The sequence below is a fragment of the Pisolithus orientalis genome (assembly GCF_024613125.1).
Source record: "Pisolithus orientalis strain OTSU chromosome Unknown F5J12scaffold_61, whole genome shotgun sequence".
In the NCBI taxonomy this organism is placed as follows: Eukaryota; Fungi; Basidiomycota; class Agaricomycetes; order Boletales; family Pisolithaceae; genus Pisolithus; species Pisolithus orientalis.
The window spans coordinates 129,659-149,739 of record NW_026260842.1 but is presented as its reverse complement, the minus strand read 5'-3'; the positions used below and the strand labels follow the sequence as shown (position 1 = coordinate 149,739).

At 48.8% G+C, this 20,081-nt stretch overlaps 6 protein-coding genes across 6 annotated transcripts; 2 read left to right on the top strand and 4 right to left on the bottom strand.

The window, feature by feature from the left end:
* Window positions 1–5,314: 5,314 nt before the first annotated feature.
* F5J12DRAFT_727783 (uncharacterized protein) lies at window positions 5,315–6,610 on the bottom strand (the record flags this gene model as incomplete). Its single annotated transcript, XM_051741827.1, has 3 exons — window positions 5,315–5,893; window positions 5,949–6,355; window positions 6,409–6,610. 3 exons carry the CDS (start codon window positions 6,608–6,610, stop codon window positions 5,315–5,317), a joined length of 1,188 nt encoding a protein of 395 aa, XP_051595128.1.
* A 2,156-nt stretch (window positions 6,611–8,766) lies between these two features.
* On the bottom strand, window positions 8,767–9,789 carry F5J12DRAFT_915786 (uncharacterized protein; the record flags this gene model as incomplete). Its single annotated transcript, XM_051749165.1, has 3 exons — window positions 8,767–9,344; window positions 9,398–9,415; window positions 9,469–9,789. The coding sequence occupies 3 exons, from the start codon at window positions 9,787–9,789 to the stop codon at window positions 9,117–9,119; spliced, it is 567 nt and encodes a 188-aa protein (XP_051595127.1). The 3' UTR covers window positions 8,767–9,116.
* A 1,330-nt stretch (window positions 9,790–11,119) lies between these two features.
* F5J12DRAFT_501612 (uncharacterized protein) lies at window positions 11,120–12,217 on the top strand. The gene is made up of 5 exons (XM_051739741.1): window positions 11,120–11,573; window positions 11,654–11,668; window positions 11,746–11,860; window positions 11,912–11,999; window positions 12,089–12,217. Exons 1-5 carry the CDS (start codon window positions 11,330–11,332, stop codon window positions 12,140–12,142), a joined length of 516 nt encoding a protein of 171 aa, XP_051595126.1. The 5' UTR covers window positions 11,120–11,329; the 3' UTR covers window positions 12,143–12,217.
* F5J12DRAFT_501599 (uncharacterized protein) lies at window positions 12,105–13,359 on the bottom strand. The gene is made up of 2 exons (XM_051739740.1): window positions 12,926–13,359; window positions 12,105–12,873 (listed from the first exon to the last, which is right to left on the bottom strand). Exons 1-2 carry the CDS (start codon window positions 13,244–13,246, stop codon window positions 12,292–12,294), a joined length of 903 nt encoding a protein of 300 aa, XP_051595125.1. The 5' UTR covers window positions 13,247–13,359; the 3' UTR covers window positions 12,105–12,291.
* A 535-nt stretch (window positions 13,360–13,894) lies between these two features.
* On the bottom strand, window positions 13,895–15,206 carry F5J12DRAFT_863794 (uncharacterized protein). The gene is made up of 4 exons (XM_051746980.1): window positions 15,120–15,206; window positions 14,782–14,987; window positions 14,534–14,684; window positions 13,895–14,464 (listed from the first exon to the last, which is right to left on the bottom strand). Exons 1-4 carry the CDS (start codon window positions 15,188–15,190, stop codon window positions 14,047–14,049), a joined length of 846 nt encoding a protein of 281 aa, XP_051595124.1. The 5' UTR covers window positions 15,191–15,206; the 3' UTR covers window positions 13,895–14,046.
* A 2,222-nt stretch (window positions 15,207–17,428) lies between these two features.
* On the top strand, window positions 17,429–18,686 carry F5J12DRAFT_501507 (uncharacterized protein). The gene is made up of 5 exons (XM_051739739.1): window positions 17,429–17,488; window positions 17,536–18,004; window positions 18,061–18,126; window positions 18,302–18,396; window positions 18,502–18,686. The coding sequence occupies exons 2-5, from the start codon at window positions 17,667–17,669 to the stop codon at window positions 18,543–18,545; spliced, it is 543 nt and encodes a 180-aa protein (XP_051595123.1). The 5' UTR covers window positions 17,429–17,488; window positions 17,536–17,666; the 3' UTR covers window positions 18,546–18,686.
* Window positions 18,687–20,081: the final 1,395 nt, after the last annotated feature.

The following is a 20,081-nucleotide window of genomic DNA, read 5'->3' as shown; positions in this document are numbered from 1 at the left end:
GCCCGCAGAGGGGCTTCTCGTCTTTGAATCACCACGATTTACAACACGTTTTCTTGGGTACAAACCAAAACTACAGCACGATCGGCATATTTATACAAGACCATTCACACGACCTCCTCGACACTTATTCCACGTACTTGCTGCAACCATTCGTAGACTAGACCTCTCTGTGAAAAGCTTCAGTTAGAAACCGGACAGATTCTCCATGTTTATTGGGTGCTTACTTCAATGCTGATTCGTGCAGCAGAGCACATTAGCATTGCAATTGCCAGTGAAACCCTGCACACTCGGTCGCAAAATAGGGCCCAACGATAGGATTGATGATGACACTGTAAAGGTTTTGGATTTCCTGGGCACTAACTTCGTTGGCCTGCGCATGCAGTCGGTCAGTCCATTAGCATTCCGGGCGCATGATGGCAAGCGACGCTGCGATACGTACAGGGTATATCGTTTGGCAGCACAGGTAATCGCCATAGCATACCCCGCTGCCGCCGCGGGCGTCGATAGCCCCTGGGACAGCCGCAGCAAGGGAAGCGAGGGCACAGATTGGGAAGAGAAGAGCAGATGCGCGGAAGTACATCTCGACTGAGTTGCAAGTATGAAAGGTTAGCTGCGAATTGGAGAGTTCGCTGGGGAGTGTGAGTCTGATCGGCGGGCATTTTATACCCTCAGGATGAAAGTGAGTACTTGTTTGCTCAAGGGGTGATAACGTGAAGGTGCACAGTATGCGTGGATTTTTGGGCAGCATGACCAACGCATGAGAAGGGGCTTCGTATGGCTTGATTCATTTTCCCGCATCTTCTATGGGCGAGAGGGCATAGTGTTCTGCTAGTATAATCGTCACTGAACGTTCACCGGAGAACATTCACACGGCCGCAAGTGAACTGAAAGTGTGAGGTGGGACCTACGAATATATTAGATAATCAGAGCCCATGCACCACCCGCTGAACGTCACGTTACACGTTTGTTGACTTTTCTACGAGTCGTGATCAGGGACCCCAACCTGTGTCCACCTGCCAGCACTGGAACAGTACTGGGAATGGAAGGTAATATAAGGCTCTGCTCCCGCATTGCTACTGAATTTAGGACATGGGACCTATCCCCTATGATTCCATCAAAAAACGGCCAAGCTTGACCGGGTTCATTTTCGAAGGTGCATCCTTTCATGGCCAACCACGCCCACATTTTGGTAAGGTTCAAATTAGACACAGCAAGCCGGAGTGATCTCCTGCTCTTTATGATTGGCAGTTGTGAGCACGTTCGAGTGTTCATCAGCTACCGCGACTCGGTTTTGCCTGGTAGACGTTTAATCAGGAATCAGGAATGGGCGTGGCTTGGTCGAGGCAGATGCCTTACCTCACATTCAAGACGCTAGACTCAAACTCATGGCATGTTCCTAGTCCACCATCCCGCGTTTAGTTTAATACAGCGTTAACTCTTCACGCTTGTCGCAGGATGCTGTGTAGTCATCTGTGTTCATTCTGCGATGGCCCTACATTCTCATGGACACTGATCGAACTTAAGTCGTCGCTATTAAAGAGGCTACTGTGCATTAGAGAAAAGTCACGAGTTGTCGCTGATTACGCCCTTCTATGACTCCATCTACGTATACATACCCACGTTTTTAGAAACTCTTTCCTGGGGATGCAGACCACAGCTGACTATTATCCCTCTCCTAGTCCAAGATCCGGCATGAGCGTCTTTTCCAAGTGTAATCCTAATTTATCGCACTGTCTTCCTGCAATTCCTTCCTAGTTTTCGCGAAATACGTATGCCTAAGTGTCCCATCGTACATCCAGTGAGTAGTGGCATCTCCGCCGGTCTCTGGGAACACAACCTTCTTCAAGGTAAGCGAGGTCAGCTCATCTCGGCGTCCGGTCCTTCCCGTGGCCGGAGGCGTGTAGTGATGGTGCCGTACATCTTCATCAGGGTAAGTTGCCCTTTCGTGCAAGCAATGTGTGCAGCGTGTGCTTGCTGGACCGTGATGGGGGTCGTACATTCGATGCAGCACCACAGATATTGATATTTTTCAATGCAACTTATCTCTCATGCGTACGATACCTATTCACGGACACCCGCGGTAGCGGGACAAATGAAACACGTATCGCGGCCGTAAATGCGGAACCCTTCGAGATTGTTAAAGAAGTTGATGAACGACACGAGCATATCGTCGCATCAACTGGTGGCCGCATTATATCCTTGATCATACCCACTGGACGCCTCGCTCAATCAGAGGATGTGGATGTGACGATGATTTATTCCAGTTCCACCTATGTATCATCACTCACTATCACTCACCAACCGAGCTACCCCGTGTTGCCGTCAGCACCGCTTAGGGAAATCCCCGCTAGAACAACATTCCTAGCTGAAAGGATGTTGCTGAAAGGGATGCGGAGAAAACTCAGCGAAGCTTGCCTCGATACATCAAGGATTGAACTAATATAAAAGAATGGGCTTGGCATTTGATCAGCTGCAAGGTCATCTTATGGGAGTAAGGGCTAGACTGTTGGTAAGTCAGGAGACAGGGTTGGGTAGGAGGGGATCGTGAAAGATTTTTTCGTCGTTAATCACCGTGGACCATCAAGCCACGATTACTCCGAGGACCCAGTACATGTTAATGTACTTATAGGGGGCGTATACACTCGTATACAGCGAAGCAAATAGATAGAGATGGCAAGGATACCGCTGGATACCGGTTTTGTATGGGAAGTTGATAGGTCCTGTGATGCATTTTCATTTGAGAGAGAAGGCACTGTGGAACGATGTTTAAACAGTTGTATCAAGAGAAGAAATGGAGAGTCGGACAGGGTGCAAAGCAAGTGAAGAAATGTAACATACCACAATATTCGGGGACTGTAGACGTGGGAATAAAGAGGAAACAAAGGCGTACGTAGGCACTGATCACGAGGCCACTCCAACTGCCCTGCTCTGGACTTGCGCACATGGTGTCTTAGAATGTACATATTGAGCCCCTAGCCTAGCAGGTCAGCAATGCCGTTGCTATCGCTGTAGCCTCTGAAGGCGTATCAATCACACGGTTTATGAAGGGGTAAATGAGGTAAGTAGGTACTTACTTTGATGACTCGAGAGCGGGGAGCGGATGCGGGAATAAATCCAAGTTACGACTGAAGCGAATTGTCACAATCACTTGTTCTATACCAGGTGCCGCGAGTCCCGAGATACTAATGTATAGAACAAGATAAACACTGCTCGCAAGGGAAGAAAACGTATTGAGATAGCGGTCACGTCAAGATAGCTGCTGCCGAGAGAATCAGGATATGTCGCAGCTGTTACCCTTGCCCAGTGTTGCGACCCGAGCGCAGCGTTTTTAGGACCAGCTGACCTCACCATTTGGCAATTTCAAATCTGTATGCCACCCCGGAGTCTTTCACGAGACGGTAAGTTCAATTGACGATGTCCATTTGATTTTGTGGCACTGCTGTGATTCTTTGCAACCTGTTGAAATACTGCAAATATAGACTCCGAACGCGTGAGTCGCTCATGTGCATGCGTTCTCGCAGGGGGCGAGTTTGTAATCCCCTTTCAAACCCAAGGCTAGAGAATCATCTCACCACCCAATATACCGAAGTTCTCGCAAGCCACCCAGATTGCCCAGATAATGAGTAGGAACCTCACTTACCCTACTCTCCCATTAGTTATAAATGGCTAGCGTTTGCTAGTGCCATCACAGGAACAAATGTGGAACGCCCTGATCAAATGGCCTTACTCCATTGCTTGAACCCCCGCCGCATGTGTCTACGCAATCTCTTCCACCACTGAGCTCACGACGCAGAGAGTGACTAGCTTCATTACAATCCTGGACCAGAGAATGTGCTATACCTTCATCCAATCTTGTGCACGCAGAACAGCTGATGGCATTCCAAACTCCGTCAACCCTCAGAGGATAGCCTCAGAACTACATAGTCGCCCGCAGATAGGCTTCAGCTGTGGAAAACCTTCTTCTCCACATTTGGGATCAAGCCTCCACTAATCTTTCCTCCAGTACTCCTTCAGCAGCCACTACCGCACCGAGCATTAAACGGCCATCAACACGCACGACCGCATTGTCATATATTTCTGTGCATTTTTAAACCCATTTTCATGAGTAATATCCATCCGTGCGGAGGTCCCTCGGGCTCTTTGTTGAGAAAGTTCATGATGTCCGGGGAACTGGTCACATTCCTCCGTGATGACCAGGCGTTAGCTTTGAATGTCAATCAGCGTTTTTCATGTAGGCTCTCCGAAATTACACGGAAGTCAACGCCTTTTGATACGTCGCGTATTGAACACCGATGGTCATCAGGACGAGAAAGATCTTTTCTCGTAAGTAAGATCATAACCTCTTCGACATCACCCTCTCATTCTCTGGGAACCTAAGTAGTCAGTGAACTCCTGGTGTTGGACACGCTTCCCACGGCTGAGGGAGAAGGTGATTTTTCTACCCATGCACATGTTAGCCACCATCGTTTGACCGGAGTTACAAGATCAAAACGCCCCCGTCTCAGACCTACACAACCACATGTCTAAAAATGTAATTAAAAAAATTGCATGGTCAGGTGGGGGACCATGTACATAGAAATTTCTGATAGAAATTAAAACAGTTGATGGAGCTGCCAGAGTGATGCCGATTTATGGCCCCAAAATGATACATTGCTACTCCGACAGGTTTGATAATAACGATAACCTACAGATCTTGTGACTCCTGATGCTCACTTCGCCGCTACTGCATCACTTCATTGCAACAATGATCGCAACTAAAATTCTCTTTTGATTGTCTGAAATTTTTTAGAGGGTAGGGAAGTGTCTGAGGGGCCCTCTGACAGCCTGTATATTCATCTGATGTGATCTGACCTCAGTCCTGGCGAGTTACTCTGAAAACCGCCTCTCTCGAGCAGTAAATGGGTTCCTGCTACCATACAGATGTAATTTATCTTTTAAAAAAGTACCCAGTCATCTTGGGCTATTGTATGACATGCTCTGTGTACGACTCCACGGCTTAGATTGCGGTGTAGGGTGTCGCACTGCATATTTTGCAGCTCTGGTCAAACAATAGTACTGTATGTACGAGCTGTGCCTTCAGTTTACCACATATTCTGACCTGGACTTGACGCGGGTCAGGACTACTTTTTCAAAAACGTTCAACGTACAATGGGAGTGGGCGCGGCAGCATCAAATCGACGAATGACAGAAAATGCTAGCAGCATATAAGCGTGGTGTTGTCTCAACATACATAACTCGCCATTGCTCCTTCTATCAAGCCATTCTCGCGATGCTTCCACCGAACTCCACCTTTTCCTCCCACTCAACAAATCCATCATGTAGGTGCTGCACGTTGAAACTTGCTCAAAATGTCCTTCCCGAAAGATTGTCCAGTCCCTGCCTTGCGTGTATACAATTGCAACTTCCCTGCCCGATACACCAATGTTAGTGGCACTCCCTCGCCATGTTTACGTACGGCCTTCAGAATAGCATTCAGAAGTGCCTCCAATTTAGCCATCGTAGCCTCAGCTTCCCTAGTGTGGGCTATCATCCCCTGGCTATTGATCTGCACCTTCTCTACTGGACCAAACGTGCCACGTGTGTGCTTTGCCAAATACAAGTAAGGTGTTTGCGACAGGTACAACTGAGGGTAGACTTCTTTCCAGTCCAGTTCTCTGCGTGCTGATCTCGTCTTGATCTCGATTACGCTCGACTGAGGAAGGACCGAGCGAGGTGAAGTCAACTTTATTTTCATCCCAAACTGGCTGGAGTAAGCCGAATCATCAGGGAATGCTGATGTTTCTCTCGTCTCGACGCTCATTGCGGAGGAGGCAAAGAGATAGTCATGCTCGCTTTCCAACTCCACACAGGCATCAACTTCGTAACGAAGCAGTACTTTGATTCCCCCGAAATCCTAGCGGTATGGTGAGTGACGGAGTTATTGAGGTGTCATGTTCGCAGTGACCTACGTAGGTAATGATGCAATGGTGACTTATGTTGTCCTCGGAACCACGTCGTGGTTTGGTTGCAGCTAGCTCGTACTCGTGGCCGTATCCACAGAATTTATCAATAGTCACTACCCAGGCTTCTTCACAGCATGTAAGGAGACATGCATTCCCTAGCAAGTCAAGGTCAATGCGAAAGGTCTTGTGATGTTGTTGGTCGACGCAACGTAACAATTTGCGTAGGTTACTCCTGTCCGTGATGAGGTCTACGTCACGGTACTGGAAGTCGTCATTCAGTGAGTCGATGGCAGCAAATATGGGTATGAAAAGGGAGTGATGCCCCATGCGCAACGCGTTGTGATTGACATAATGGATACCCGAGTCGGCCGGAACGGTTGTAACGGTGGTGTTCTTCCATATTCGTGGATATCCTAGTACGCGCTATGTAAGCGTTAATACATAAACTTCTACTAACTTTCCCCACCTGGAACGGCGATACTAGGTGTTGTCCCGTCGACCCACGAATAGGAGGCGATCGGCTTGACATTGCGTAGCTGTACCCTGCTAGGAACATGGGCTGAGGTACCGGGAGAAAAGGTTTCAACAGGCCCTGGATCCAGGCCCTTCAGGAGGAAATCATCATTAGCAAGAGATGGGTAGGTGGCAAATGTCGTTCTGTAAGACATGGTGCTAGCAGAGGTGTTTGGCGGTAGCGCGCGCACCATAATGTCTCGCTTTATAGTGCCAAAAGTTGAACCTAACTGTCGCATTTTGTAAATCGCAGATCATGGTGCTGCGGAGGTCCTAGGACGGAAGAATGACTGGGTGCAATCAAGGATCCCAAAAATGACTGCGCAACCTGTGCAGATGTACTCTCCTGATCGTATTTCGATTCTTATCCTTGTTCCATTTCGAGATTAGGATCGCGTTAGGGCCGAGGGCATATTGAGTTTGAGGCTGTGGTGGTGCGGAGGAACTTGAAAGGAGTCCAAGGTGACCCTGAGAAGTGAGAACATACTGACTGGGAACACAAATTGCAACATGTAACACTTTGCTGGTACGAGGAAAACCCCAGGACTGAACAGAGGATGCATCCCCGGAAGTTGGCCACAACATGTACCTTCACCTACACACCTTGCGCCGACTCCATCACCAGCCGCAAGGCAAGCACTATGGTGATACCCGGCCGTAACCGGCAATACTACCTTCATGTCCACCATATTCATTGTATCTTTGATTTTCATCGGTGTTGACATTGACACCCTTCTCGTGTATCCCTCGGTCAGATGCGAATACAAGGTGGGGGCGAGCAATACATGTGGGGTGCGAAATGCGTGCGTTTCTTTCCTTCTTCCACTCCTGGGCAAGATATTACCGGAATCAAACCGGAATGGATCATCATTTCAATCGTTAGCGTTGGTGGGGTAGGTAAAGCAATATTCGGACTCGTACTTTTCACGACTCATGTGCATTCAGCACGCAGCAACTCGATATGTCGATTCTCAACCTTCATCTCGAAGTAAGGCCAGGGTTTAGAGACAAAGACAAAGAGTCGAATCCATCCATCCCCCTGCCATTGGGTCCTCCCTTTTATCGCATGGAAAAGCATCGGCGTTGTGATTGTAGGTACGTTTTCCTCTCTTCCAGATCCACCACTCAGCAATGTTCAATGTGAAGCGAGCCAAATCACATCACTACTTTTCGATCTGTCCGGGGTGTGACCCTTGACTTGCAAGCACAGACGGGAGCACTGCGTTTTGGGTACGTCCTTCTTTCCTTCCCTGCGCGCCGGACGCCTATCCGCAGTGACACAAACCGACGCTTAAAACAGTGCGCAGACCTACTCTAAGTTCCGCCTCCCAAGTTTCATGATACTGAGGGGGCGTGATTTCGCTACTATCGGAATATTCTTGCAATGCGAATCACGAAACTCATCCATCGAAGTGTCGGCATGTCACACGTCCTTATGTTCTACAGCATCCCATTAATGCATAGGACATACTGCCACGGAACCACTTCCAAAGATCCACACCGTTTCACGTGTTCCACCTATCAACAAGTAGTGCGGTGAGCACGTAGTCAGTATCCACTCCGCAACTCCTCTTGCGAGCCCCTTAGTAAGCATTCTATCCTTATTCGCAACCAAATTCATCCTCTCTACTACCTGCTCATGTTCGATGCAATGCGAGGTGAATGGGAGTTGGTGAGAAGTTAATTTTTTGGGAGATGTTGAATTTACGTCCCTGCAGAGGACATTCGCGACGATAATACTTGATGGACAAGCCCCATTGTTGACCTAACTCGTTGTCGAAAATAGGAATTTCATCGCAATGCAAACAGCTTCAGAGGGGGTTCCCGATGGACAGGACTCGTGGATCGTATGTGGATTAGTGTCTGTCCGGTGTCTGGCACATGGATTGTAATGACTATGTTGCTCTATCGGGTGTTTCGCTCTCTCACTTTGCGATTGCGTGTCATACTGGTCCTAATAAATCTCGCGACTAGGCGTTAGTTTTCGGCGACGTCAATGCAAAGACTTCAATATACGACGATTTTGTACCACCGATCGGTCCGACGTCTTATCTTCCGCAGTAGGTTCAACATCAGGACTGGCTTATTTGATAATGTTCAACATACAATGGTGATCACCTTGTTTACAAGGTCACTCCAGCCCGAAAATGAGACGCTTTTTTCGACATCCGCGCATTTGCTTGTCAATTGACTCCGCACGGCAAAACCCAGCGGTCGTGACTGCGCTCCGGCATGGTGAACAAGGTGCCTGCCGGCGGCGCCGGCCACGTTCTAGTGGACATCGCAGTGCGAAATGTAATTCGGTTTACGTGGAGCAGCACCGCACCGAAAAGCACAATTAGGATGTCTTGATAGATCACAGACAACACTACTGGTACACACAGACCGTGATGGCATAACGGCATTCGAAATTCACCATTACTTTCATCATCCCATTGCCTCCGTTGACCTCCATCCTTCCATCCTACTGTTAACAAATTTGCCAGATAGAAACTACACGTTGGAACTTGTTCTAAACGTCCTTCCCGAAAGGCTGTCTAGTCCCCTCTCTGCGCTTAGGGATACTCCCTCGCCAATACTTACGACTTTTAGAATGGCACTCAGAAGTGCCTCCAATTTAGCCATTGCAACTTCGGCCTCCATAACGTAGGATGCCTTCTCCTAGCTATTGCCACGCGTGTGCTTTTCCAAGTAAAAGTAAGGTGTTTGTGACAGGTATAACTGGACGTAGACTTCTTTACAGTCCAGTTGCCTGCGTGCCGCTCTTGTCTTGATCTCGATCATACTTGACTGAGGAAGGACCGAGCGAAGCGAGGTCAGCTTTACTTTCATCTCGAAACGGCTGAAGTAGGCAGAATCATTAGTGTTGACGCTGCCTTCGTTCCGATGCTTAGTGCGAATAAGGAGGCAGGGAAGGAATCATCCTCGCAACGAAGCAATACTTTGAGCCCTCCGAAATCCTAACCAGTATGCTGTGTAACATAGTGGGCTGGGCGTGATTACAGTGACTTACGTAGCTGATGACGCGATGGTGACTTATTCCGTCTTCAGAGCCACGACGTGGTTTAGTTGCACCTACCTCACACTCGTGGCCATATCCTCGGAATTCTTTGATAGAGGCTTCTTCGTGGCGTATAAGGCACGAAAAGAGACACGTCTTCCCTAACAAGTCGAGATCAATGCAGAAGGACTTGTCATGCCGTCGGTCGATGCAACGTAGCAACTCGCGCAAGTTATTCTCGTCCGTTACGAGGTCGGAGTCATGATACTGCAAGTCGTCGAGCAGTAAATCGACAGCAGCAAATATGGGTATCAGAGGCGAACGATGGCCCATGAATGATACATCGCAATCGACGCAATCGTCAGCGGGAACGGTCTTAACAGTGATCGTCCTCCATATGCACGGATAACCTTGTAATGCATAATGTAAGTTACTAACTTTGATCCTTTTTAACCAACTTGGCTAACCTGGAACGGCAATGCTAGGTGTTGGTGCCCAGACCCAAGAGTAGGAGGTAATCCGCTTGACATTGCGTAGTTGTAGCTCGCTAGAAGCACGAACTGGCTGGCTTGGGAGCAAGAGTTTCAGCTGGTCCTTCCAAGTCTTTCAAGAGAAAACCGTCATTATCAGGAGGTGGGTAAGAGGCCCGAACTGCTGTTCTATAAGACACGGGGTCTCTGTTCATTTATGTAACATACTTCAAAGCGGAACGCCATTGAACCTACGGTCACTTTTTGAAAATCGCAGATTATGATGCCGGGAGTGGTACTGTCCTAGAATGCAACAGTTGCTGGATGTAATCAAAGATTCCAAGGATGACCATAGTATCAGCCAAGTATCAGCGCGTGAGGATTTGAGGTACCCTCGCGATGTTATCCTTGTTCGAATTTCGGGGTCCCAACCACTAGGGGAGCGTATTGTGTCGTTCGACCGGGGTACACATGTTGGAGCGGTGCGGATAGCCGGTGGGTGTAGTGGTTTCTAGTACGGTTCCGGGTACGACTGAACAGGGGGGTCCGTCCGTCCGTTTGGAGAGTATGCGGCAATACTGCGCAAAAAGAGGAAGAGAGAACAAACTTTATTACAAACAGGAATCTGGCGAGGCGGTGTGGGCGCGCTGAAATGAGAGGCGAAGACCGAAAATTATCACGTGGTGACAACGGAGAGCCTGTTGGTGTGAAGTTATTCGTCGTGTATTACTCCAACAGACTCGTACGGTCGACGCCGTCCGGGTTCGGCGAACTTACCGAAGGTCGGCTTGCACTGAAGTTTGAGTCGTCCTTGCTCTTCAGACAAGAGGAACATAAGAAACTCGCAGCAAAGACGATGTGAACGACTGTAACCAATCCATTGCAGATTTTCACCGAGTATCTCTTCAATGGTTCAGTTTGTGTTTGTGTGAAGGGTGGAGTACTTATCTTTTAATAGCCAGCATGACTTAGACTCGATCCAACTACTGTCGGACCCACATTGCAATTGGGGCCGCTACGCGTGCCTTCGTTATGGCAGCCCTTATTGCTTTCAAATATGAACTAGCCCCCAACTTGACCCCCTAAGAATGGTTGCATCGGATTGCTGCTTGCCGTTCTTGCGACCAAGGCAGTAGTTTTTGCCTGTCCGAGTCTCGTAGCGTAACGGAGGTGAGAAGGAGGCGGCTGGTCGCTAGATGTGCATCGGTCGTGGCTAAAGTACCCTGGGCCCTGTAATCAGTTATGCAGTGACGACTCTACTCCCCTTGTGCCCCTATGTGAACCAGAGAAAACCAGTCGCCTCTCGGTGGCTGCTAGTTGGAGTGCTAAGCTCGTATGTGTACCTCAACCACACATCTTAGAACTGACATCGACTCTCAGGAACATGTTTTGGGCAGCACTCGATGCAAGGGGGTTCATTTTCATCCCCAATGTGTTTTGTTTTTCTTTCTTCTTTCCTAACCTGCATTTCCGTACCAAACGCATTCAGGCGTACCTATCCATTGTTGAATGAGACGCGCGCGTTGTGGACGCCAGGTTGCCACAACGATGCCAGGATTCATCAGTACCATAATAGGACATCGACTTCTTCTAACAATCATCCGGATTCTGGTGCACAAGCACACGACGTCGGGCATATGCTTTCTGGTGAGTTCCCGGTTGATGGTGCCCAAGAAGCACACCAGCTTATTACAGTAGGGAACGTAAATAACATACTCGCAAAAAAGAGTTTATCTTGCACGGTGAGCACACCACGTTCAACGTTTTCCTGCAACGCTGATCATTAGTAACCAATGACTATCTTTTGGTCTGCCCACAGTTCACACCGACAGCACTCCCGGATGTCTACATATCATGTACTGCCTGAGGGAGCAGGTGAGTCACCAACGGGTGCTCACCCGTTTTCTGAGGAGAGCGGATCCTCCGCTGGTCCTGTAGGTAACCCTATGATCCTGGTTAGGAAAAGGTATGATATCGAATGGAAGTCGTGAATCCACACAGATATCCTATCTGCGTAAGAACCACAAAGCCCTCGTCCAGCGCTCAGCATCAACGCATCATCCGGACTTCGCAGTGGGTTCTTCACTCCGTCACAACATTCTGAAACACCAGGACTAACTCGTTCGATAATTTTCAAATTACAACGGCGATGGACAATGCAGCGCGAAGTACAACTCGGTTTACATGGAGCAGCTCCGAACCAGAAAGCACCGTAAGGATGCCCGGACAAGTGACAGAAACACTACATACTAGTACATACAAATCGTGATGTCATGGCGACATTCGAAACCTGCCAATGCTTTTTATCATCCCATTCTTGCATTGCCTCAGCCGACATCCTTTCCTACTGTTGTTAACAAGTTCGTTAGATAACAGTTGCATGTTGGAATTTGCTCGAAATGTCCTTCCCGAAAGGCTCTCCAGTCCCCTCTTTGCGCTTATACAACTGCAACTTTCCTGCACGATACACCAAGCTTAGTGGCACTCCCTCACCATACTTTCGTACGGCCTTCAGAAGGGCACTCAAAAGTGCTTCCAATTTAGCCATCGCAGCTTCAGCCTCCCTAGCGTGGGAAGCCATCTCCTGGCTATTAATATGAACCTTCTCCACTGGACCAAATGTGCCACGTGTGTACCTCGCCAAGTACAAGTAAGGTGTCTGTGACAGGTATAACTGGGGATAGCTTTCTTTCCAGTCCACTTCCCTGCGCGCCGCTCTAGTCTTGATCTCGATTACGCTTGACTGAGGAAGGACCGAGCGAGGTGAAGTTAGCTTTACTTTCATTCCGAAACGGCTGGAGTAGGCTAGGCCATCAGAGAGTGTGGACGGTCCTCTTTCCCCGATACTCAGTGAGGAGAAGGAGGCGAGGAAAGAATCATCCTCGCTCTCCGGCTCCGCACAGGCATCAATCGCGAAACGGAGCAATATTTTCAGTCCCCCAAAATTCTAGCAGTATGCTGAGTGATGGAGTTGACTGGTCAGGTTTGCGGTGACTTACATAGCTGATGATGCGATGGTGGCTCGTCTCCTCTTCGGAGCCGCGGCGTGGTTTAGTTGCGGCTCGTTCGTACTCGACGCCGAATCCGTGGAATTCTTTGATAGTATCCGTGAGGGTTTCTTCACAGCGTGTAAGGAGACACGTCTTCCCTAGCAAGTCGAGATCAATGCGGAAGGTCTTGTCATGCTGTTGGTCGATGCAACGCAACAATTTGCGCAAGCTATTCCTGTCCGTGATAAGATCTAGGTCACGGTACTGGAAGTCGTCACGGAGTGAGTCGACGGCAGCAAATATGGGTATGAGAGGGGAACGATGACCCATGAACAATGCATTGTGATCGAGATAACAGAAACCAGAGTCAGCAGGAACGTTCGTAACGGTGGTGTTCTTCCATATTCGTGGATATCCTAGTATACGTTAATGTGTGAGCGCTATTGAGGGATCTCCTACCAGCTGGGCTCACCTGGAACGGCAATGCTAGGTGTTACTCCGTTGATCCACGAGTAGGAAGCAATCGATTTGACATTGCGTAGCTGTACCCTGCTGGAAAAACGGACTGCTGGACTGGGAGAAAGAGTCTCAACCGGTCCTTCTAAGCCTTTCATGAGGAAACTGTCATTAGGAGGAGGCGGGTAGCTGGGAGCTGTCGTTCTCAGGCGGTAAGACATGGGGGTTCGTCGTTAGGCTGCAGGTATTACGATCTCTTCTCTTTTATATAAACACTTCAAAGCGGAACGCCGTTGAACCTACGGTCACTCTTTGGAAATCGCAGATCATAACGTGGTGACTCGAAATGACCACACAGCATGTGCAGATTCAGGGTATTCGCACCCTCGTGATCGTATCCATGTTCCAATTTCGGGGGGAGGAAGCCCTTGCGTATCACAAGAGAAGATACGAATATCTGTACCACTGAGATTACGCTTGATCACGCCCGGTGGCGAAAAATGAGTATGATACGGCCAAGATCGAGTCTCTCGAAAAAGTGTGATATTGAAGGTAGGTCGTGAATTCGTACAAGAATTTCTCATCGATATCCTATTACGACGATGCTATCACTCGCCTGCAAAGCCTACCAGGACTCCATGTGACCCACGAAGCCCTCGTCGAGCATCAACACATCACGTTGATTTGTTCTTCCACACCATCGCCTTATACATCTGTCCGAGGACGTACTGTCTCGGCAACCACTGCGAAATGTATACCTTCCAGGTATTCCACCCAAGGGACAGATACGGAGGTGGGCACGGTACCAATGCCTTCGCCACGACCTCTCTGGCAAACGCGTCGGTAGGCATACTATCCTTATGCGCAGCCAGGTTCATTCTCTCTATTAGTCGGTCTTCATACTCGACGTAGTGCGAGGTCGGGGGTAACTTGAACGTGAGAGCTTGGTTTTTAGAGATGTTGGATTTGACGCCGCCCGGTACGACGAGCATCACTTTTATACCGAACGGTTTGAGCTCCATATCAAGGCCCTCGGTAATGGTGTGGAGCGCAGCTTTGGCAGCGCAGTACAGAGTATTCCATGGCGTCGTGCTGGTATCGTGGATCATTGCCCTCGGTCATGACTTTCCAGTATCTGGTGTACCGTGGAAAGAGACTTACACTATACCAGCGATAGACCCAACGTTGATGATGAGACCTTCACGTCGTTTGATCATAGACGGCACAATAGCGTTGGTGACGCGGAGAGCGGCGAAGGTGTTGAGTTCGAACGCGTTTCGGATTTGCTCAATCGTTGCCTCGGCAACTGGGCCTGGTACATGGCACATATATCGTATTAGCTATCCACTCTTCGAGCGTACGTGCAATGACCCAACAGAAAACTGAAAGACAACTATAACCATACGCACCTATAGCTAATGCACCCGCATTATTCACGACAATATCTATCTTCCCCTGTTCCTCTAATATCTTCTGCACCGCGGCGCTAATATCCTCCTCCTTGGTGACGTCCAAAGCCATCGTGCGGATGGTATCGTGTTGGAAACCCTCCATAGTCTCGAGCCTGCGGGACGTCGCGTAGACAATGCATCCTTTTTCTGCAAATTCTTCGCAACTAGTAGTTTTTGTTAGTTAGTGGGAACGACTAGACCATATAGTACAACGCCAGCGCAAGATCCAGAATGCAGGAAAAATTTGGCGACGGCCAAACCGAATAAGCCAAGACGAATCTTAGACACAGACGTACAGATGAAATCCGATACCCCCCGTCGTACACCCCGTCACGAGGACCACCTTGGGTGTTGAATTGCTCGACATGGTTTGCAGTCTTGCTGCGGGCGTTCACGCGCACGCACCATATCATATCGGGTGAATCACGTGATGGATCCATTCTCTTCACACGCCGCCAGCTCTGCGGAATAACAACCCGTCTCGCGTTGGTGCTGACTCCAACCTGCGTGGACCTCCTGCAAACCATTCGTGCAGAGACTCATCAGAAAGTCTCATCATGATCAATATTAATCAACTCTGCACTCACCCACCCGAGGTCTCATGCACCTAACTTCTTGGTTGATCGAAAACCTACCCTCAAGCTTGCTGAAGTCAACAAACGTGCCGGGAGGCGCCTATTGTGAGAAGATGGTCGTATTCATCATACACCACCTCGGGTGACGGGAACACGTATCTTGGACCCTGACCACACATCGAGACTTGTTGAGTACGAGGTTTTGATCTTTGCAGTATGGATTCACTCACCAGTTATAGCTACACGATGCGACTTATTGACGTTGCTGCTATACTCGACATTGAGATGAGCATCGACGAAGGGAAGGAGGTTGACACTGCAACCGAAGTCTTCGGAGAGTTTTATGGCCCCGCCCTCACCGAAAAAGAATATGGCATTCTATCGCATTGCTGGGGCGTGGTGGAGCAGAACGAGAAAGAAGTGTTTTTCTAGGAGATGGAGCAATTCGTGACTATGAGCCAAGGGAAGAGGACTGGAATCAGAGGGCGTACCGGGTACAAGAAGATAAACGACACCTGCTGAGAAGCTCAGAAAGATGGTCTGGAGTGGGTGTGGATCGACACTTGCTACATCGATAAAAAAAAGCAGCTCCGAGGTATCAGAAGCAATCAACCCCGTGTACCGGTGGTACGAAAATGCGGAGCGATGTTACGCCTACCTACATGATGTCACTGGCAACCCTTGGACGAATGAGGAAGAGTCGACGGCAATTTCAAAGTGGTTTTCGCGAGGCTGAACACTTCAAGAACTTGTTGCGCCGAAGGATGTTCATTTCCTTAACCAGGAGTGGGAATGGATTAGCAACAAAGCAGAGCTCGCAGACACTCCAGTCGCATCACACGAATCCCAGAGCAAGTCTTGGAGGAAGGATTGGATCTTGCACGTCCCAGCGTAACCCAGATTATGTCTTGGGCTGCTGACCCTACAACGACACGCGAGGAGGATCGAGCGTATTCGCTATTGGGGCTCTTCGGCGTGCACATGCCAACGCTGTACGGAGAGGGGAGACGTGCATTTCGTCGTTTGCAGCTTGAAATCATTTGCACGTCCAACGACCAGAGCATCTTTGCGTGGGGCCACACACGAAAGTCTGGGTGTTCCGGTAGCTTCTTAGCAGATGACCCGAGCTGCTTCAGTGATTGCCAAGGCATCGTTTCATCGGCACCCAGTGCATTCATCAGTATCTTCAGGAAAGACATCCCTGAAGAATAGCTCCGCAAGCATCCTGCCGAATGATTGCAGATGTCCACTACTAATAATGACTTGAAATATGGTTGCCCGCTGGAAACCTTGGACCAATCTGCGAGGTCAGGTTGGCATGCTGTGAGCTATCCAACTTCACGGGGATCACTGTACACCAAGTACTTTTCGAGTCCACCTATTTCAGAAATTTTGGCATTCCGAGGCGCTCCAGGAAATGGAATTCAAGCAGCACGTTCTTCCTTATAAAGCAGCCAAGTATTCGTCTACATTCACCTTTGAGCTACATGACCAAACACTTTGCCACGATGGCTTTGTCCGGGACCATATCCTGCCCGAGGATGTAGAAGTGAAGGATCGTTCGATCACCCTCTCTAGTCACAAGGACTTCGCTGCGATTGCTTATGTCCGTAGGAAGGATGACATTCGTTTTCTGGTACTGCTCAGTTACGGCGGGGGCGAACGCTCGGTATCTGCCCTCTTGTCCCCCGAAAAATTTCAGCAGAAGGTGGCGTTCCTTCGGTCAGGGGCCTTGGAAAGACTGTTCAACAAGGAGTGGAGGAACCATGGCACTTGATGCAACACATTCGATCTATTCAGGGTGCAAAGGTAGTCCATGAAGCGTCATATATCAGCCCGTACCACTCGCTGGGCTGCACAGTTACAATCGATATCGCCAAATGCTCTGGTTGTACGCGCGAGGACCACGTAGCTTCTGATGTTGGTGTGCTTCTATGTTGAACCTCCAAATATCATATTCCCTAATGGTTACATCTTCATAGCTCGCGGACGCTCCTCATGTGCCTGGTGTGAAGTGGAATTGCCTCACGCGTAGCTCAATGGTAAAATCCTCATACATGCCCTTGTCGCTGATGGAATCAGAACTGAAGGTGAGATCAACATCTATTACATGTACTGTGATATCTAATTGCAACAGTTGGGTGACTATGGCAGCGCCCCCCAAGGCGGAGATATCATCGAACTCGCTACAGGTCTTGCACTTGATCCCGTAGAGGATGACGTCCGTGTCATACATGGCTCAGCATCGGGAAGAGTTGAATTGTGGTCATGCCAGTGCAAGACGATCCGAAACACTTGATCTTTGATGATCGCATTGCCCTGTATAATGTGACCAGCTGGTCACTCCCCGCCAACCATTGGTTTGTCTCTTTGCTGAGAGCATTGTCCTCCCGTCTTGCAGGTAGACTCCTAGTGACAACTATTACAAGCTGCTCAGATTACCTTCGCCTTGTTCCGAGACGTTTCTCCCCGTCCAGTGGCACATTAGATCCGGAAACATGGCAGACCCTCGACACCTCTACTCATTTATGCTCGGTGATGATGCCCCTGGCTTGGCGTCAAATGGATTCAGATAGAGAGGTTATGAGGATGCTTTTCAGAATCCTGTGAGTACATCAATACATGTTCGTTGACGCTGAGATCAATGAACCTTAACACATAGAGATAATTTCTCTGTTCTAGTTAGATGGGCAAGTCTCTTATTAACTCCTTTTCAATCTGTCAGCTTGTGAGTATCTCTTCTGGTGGGCAAGTTGGACGAGCCAAAGCATTTCGGCGAGACGGTTGCTGTCGAGGCTGCTGCTGAATTCTTTGTAGACGTATTTGGAGGCAGCAATTTCAACAACTTTGTGTGCATTTTCTCTTTGTTCGTATTGATTGTGTGGCCTCACGTCGTCTACCAGGATACTCCAGATCGGGAGGATGGGATTCTTTAACGAATTTCCCTCAATAATGGAGACGGAAACCCATGCTGAATCCAATACTAGAATAGATAAGGGTGAGTAGTGACAATGAGATGTGTTCATCAATACATATAGGCCCTTCAGGTAGTGCCCCAGCTCAGGATACGTCTGAATGCGGAGAACTGACTGTAATAGTGCAGACACACCGTATCAACACATTGGTTGTTTTCTTAGCGGAGATTAATGACTGGGCGTTCGACATCCGACTAAACCCTGAATTTGAGTCGGAGGTTGGCTCTGACTCACAGGTTGTCTCTAACTATATTGGCCGGGCGAAATTGTGGAAAAATGTGATGGAATTGAGCTCAGCACCCTTCGCTGCTAAGGTGAGTCTATTCCTATTCGCAACTTAAGGCAAGCGGTGTTCATTACATGATGTGAAGGTTTTTCAAGTCGTCGCTATTGTATACGGGGGGTGGGAATGTAGGTAAGGTAACACCACGTCTTCAACTCTACTGCTCACTGGTTGCAAGCCTTCACAGTCTAGACACTGTGTTTGATAGGTAACTGCATGCCATGCCACTCACTCAGTGTCATGTACCCATAATGTTTTCCAGACGTGAATTTCTCTCGGAGGTAGAGCAAATCAGGAAGTGGCGAGAGATGCTTATTGGGACCATTGATGGGCATGAAAGGCGGACACCGGTTGAAGATATTGCAGGAAAGGTGACTTCTGGTCACTGTTATTGCTGGCTGGCTAGCTGAAGGTAGGCGAACACTAGATCTTACAAAGGTGTTGGCGTGGAGTCGCATCCGAAACTGCGCAAGTGCTAAGAGAAGCATGTAAATTCCCATCTGATGCTAACTGACATGGTTTGGAGGCTGCTGATCGGTTCATCAATGATGATGCTGTGGAGGACACACGTCAGTCTCGAGTCCGTGTAAGTTTCTTTCTGCATCCAAGAACTGAGTCCGTAATACTTTTACTAGCATCTCTTCGGCATTGAATGGGTTTTCAAGAAAGCGATTGATTATATCCTATATGATAGCCTGGATCCAGTGCAACGGTGAGCATTCTCACGCGCTGTAACAACTCAATTACTGAGCGCATTTTCACCAATCCAGGATGATGGATGACGCAGCACATGGAGTCTCGAAGTATCAGTTATTACTCAGAGAACTGGCTGAACTGGCCGCCCAGTGTAACGAAGCACTAGACACGCGCTGAAACGAAAGCGAGGGACGGATGTTTTCCGCGGAACTCCTGGTTCTGCCACATAAGAATCAAGTCCTCACTGGACCTTCAACGATTTATTCATGTTACGAGCCAAGATCGAGGCGTGGATGGCTTGTACGTGAGAGACTGGACTGCATTACAGTATGCCATTTGCTCCCCCACATGACGAGATCGCTCCTCTGGTGTATGGTTACCCTGTAAACCCGACGACGACTGAATTCTTCTATGTACATGTAATGTCACCCTATTAGGTGTTACCCAAGGCAATGTCCATGTCATTTCTCCTCAGTTACGCTAGTCCTAGTCAACTCCGAACAAGAATCGTTCACAGTAGATGATGATCTGTTGCACCACTCGACGGCGCTGTATCGGTCTTCACATTACCCACACTTTTGGCCGGTCGACATCGTGACGACGACGGTATTATTTTTTCTGCTTCCCTTTTTCCTTTTTGTTTGGAAGTTCGTAGACATTTGTCGCCAATGAGCCGGAAGTGTGCATGACTGGGAAAATAGGATAGTGTGCACATTGCAGGTCCAGCTG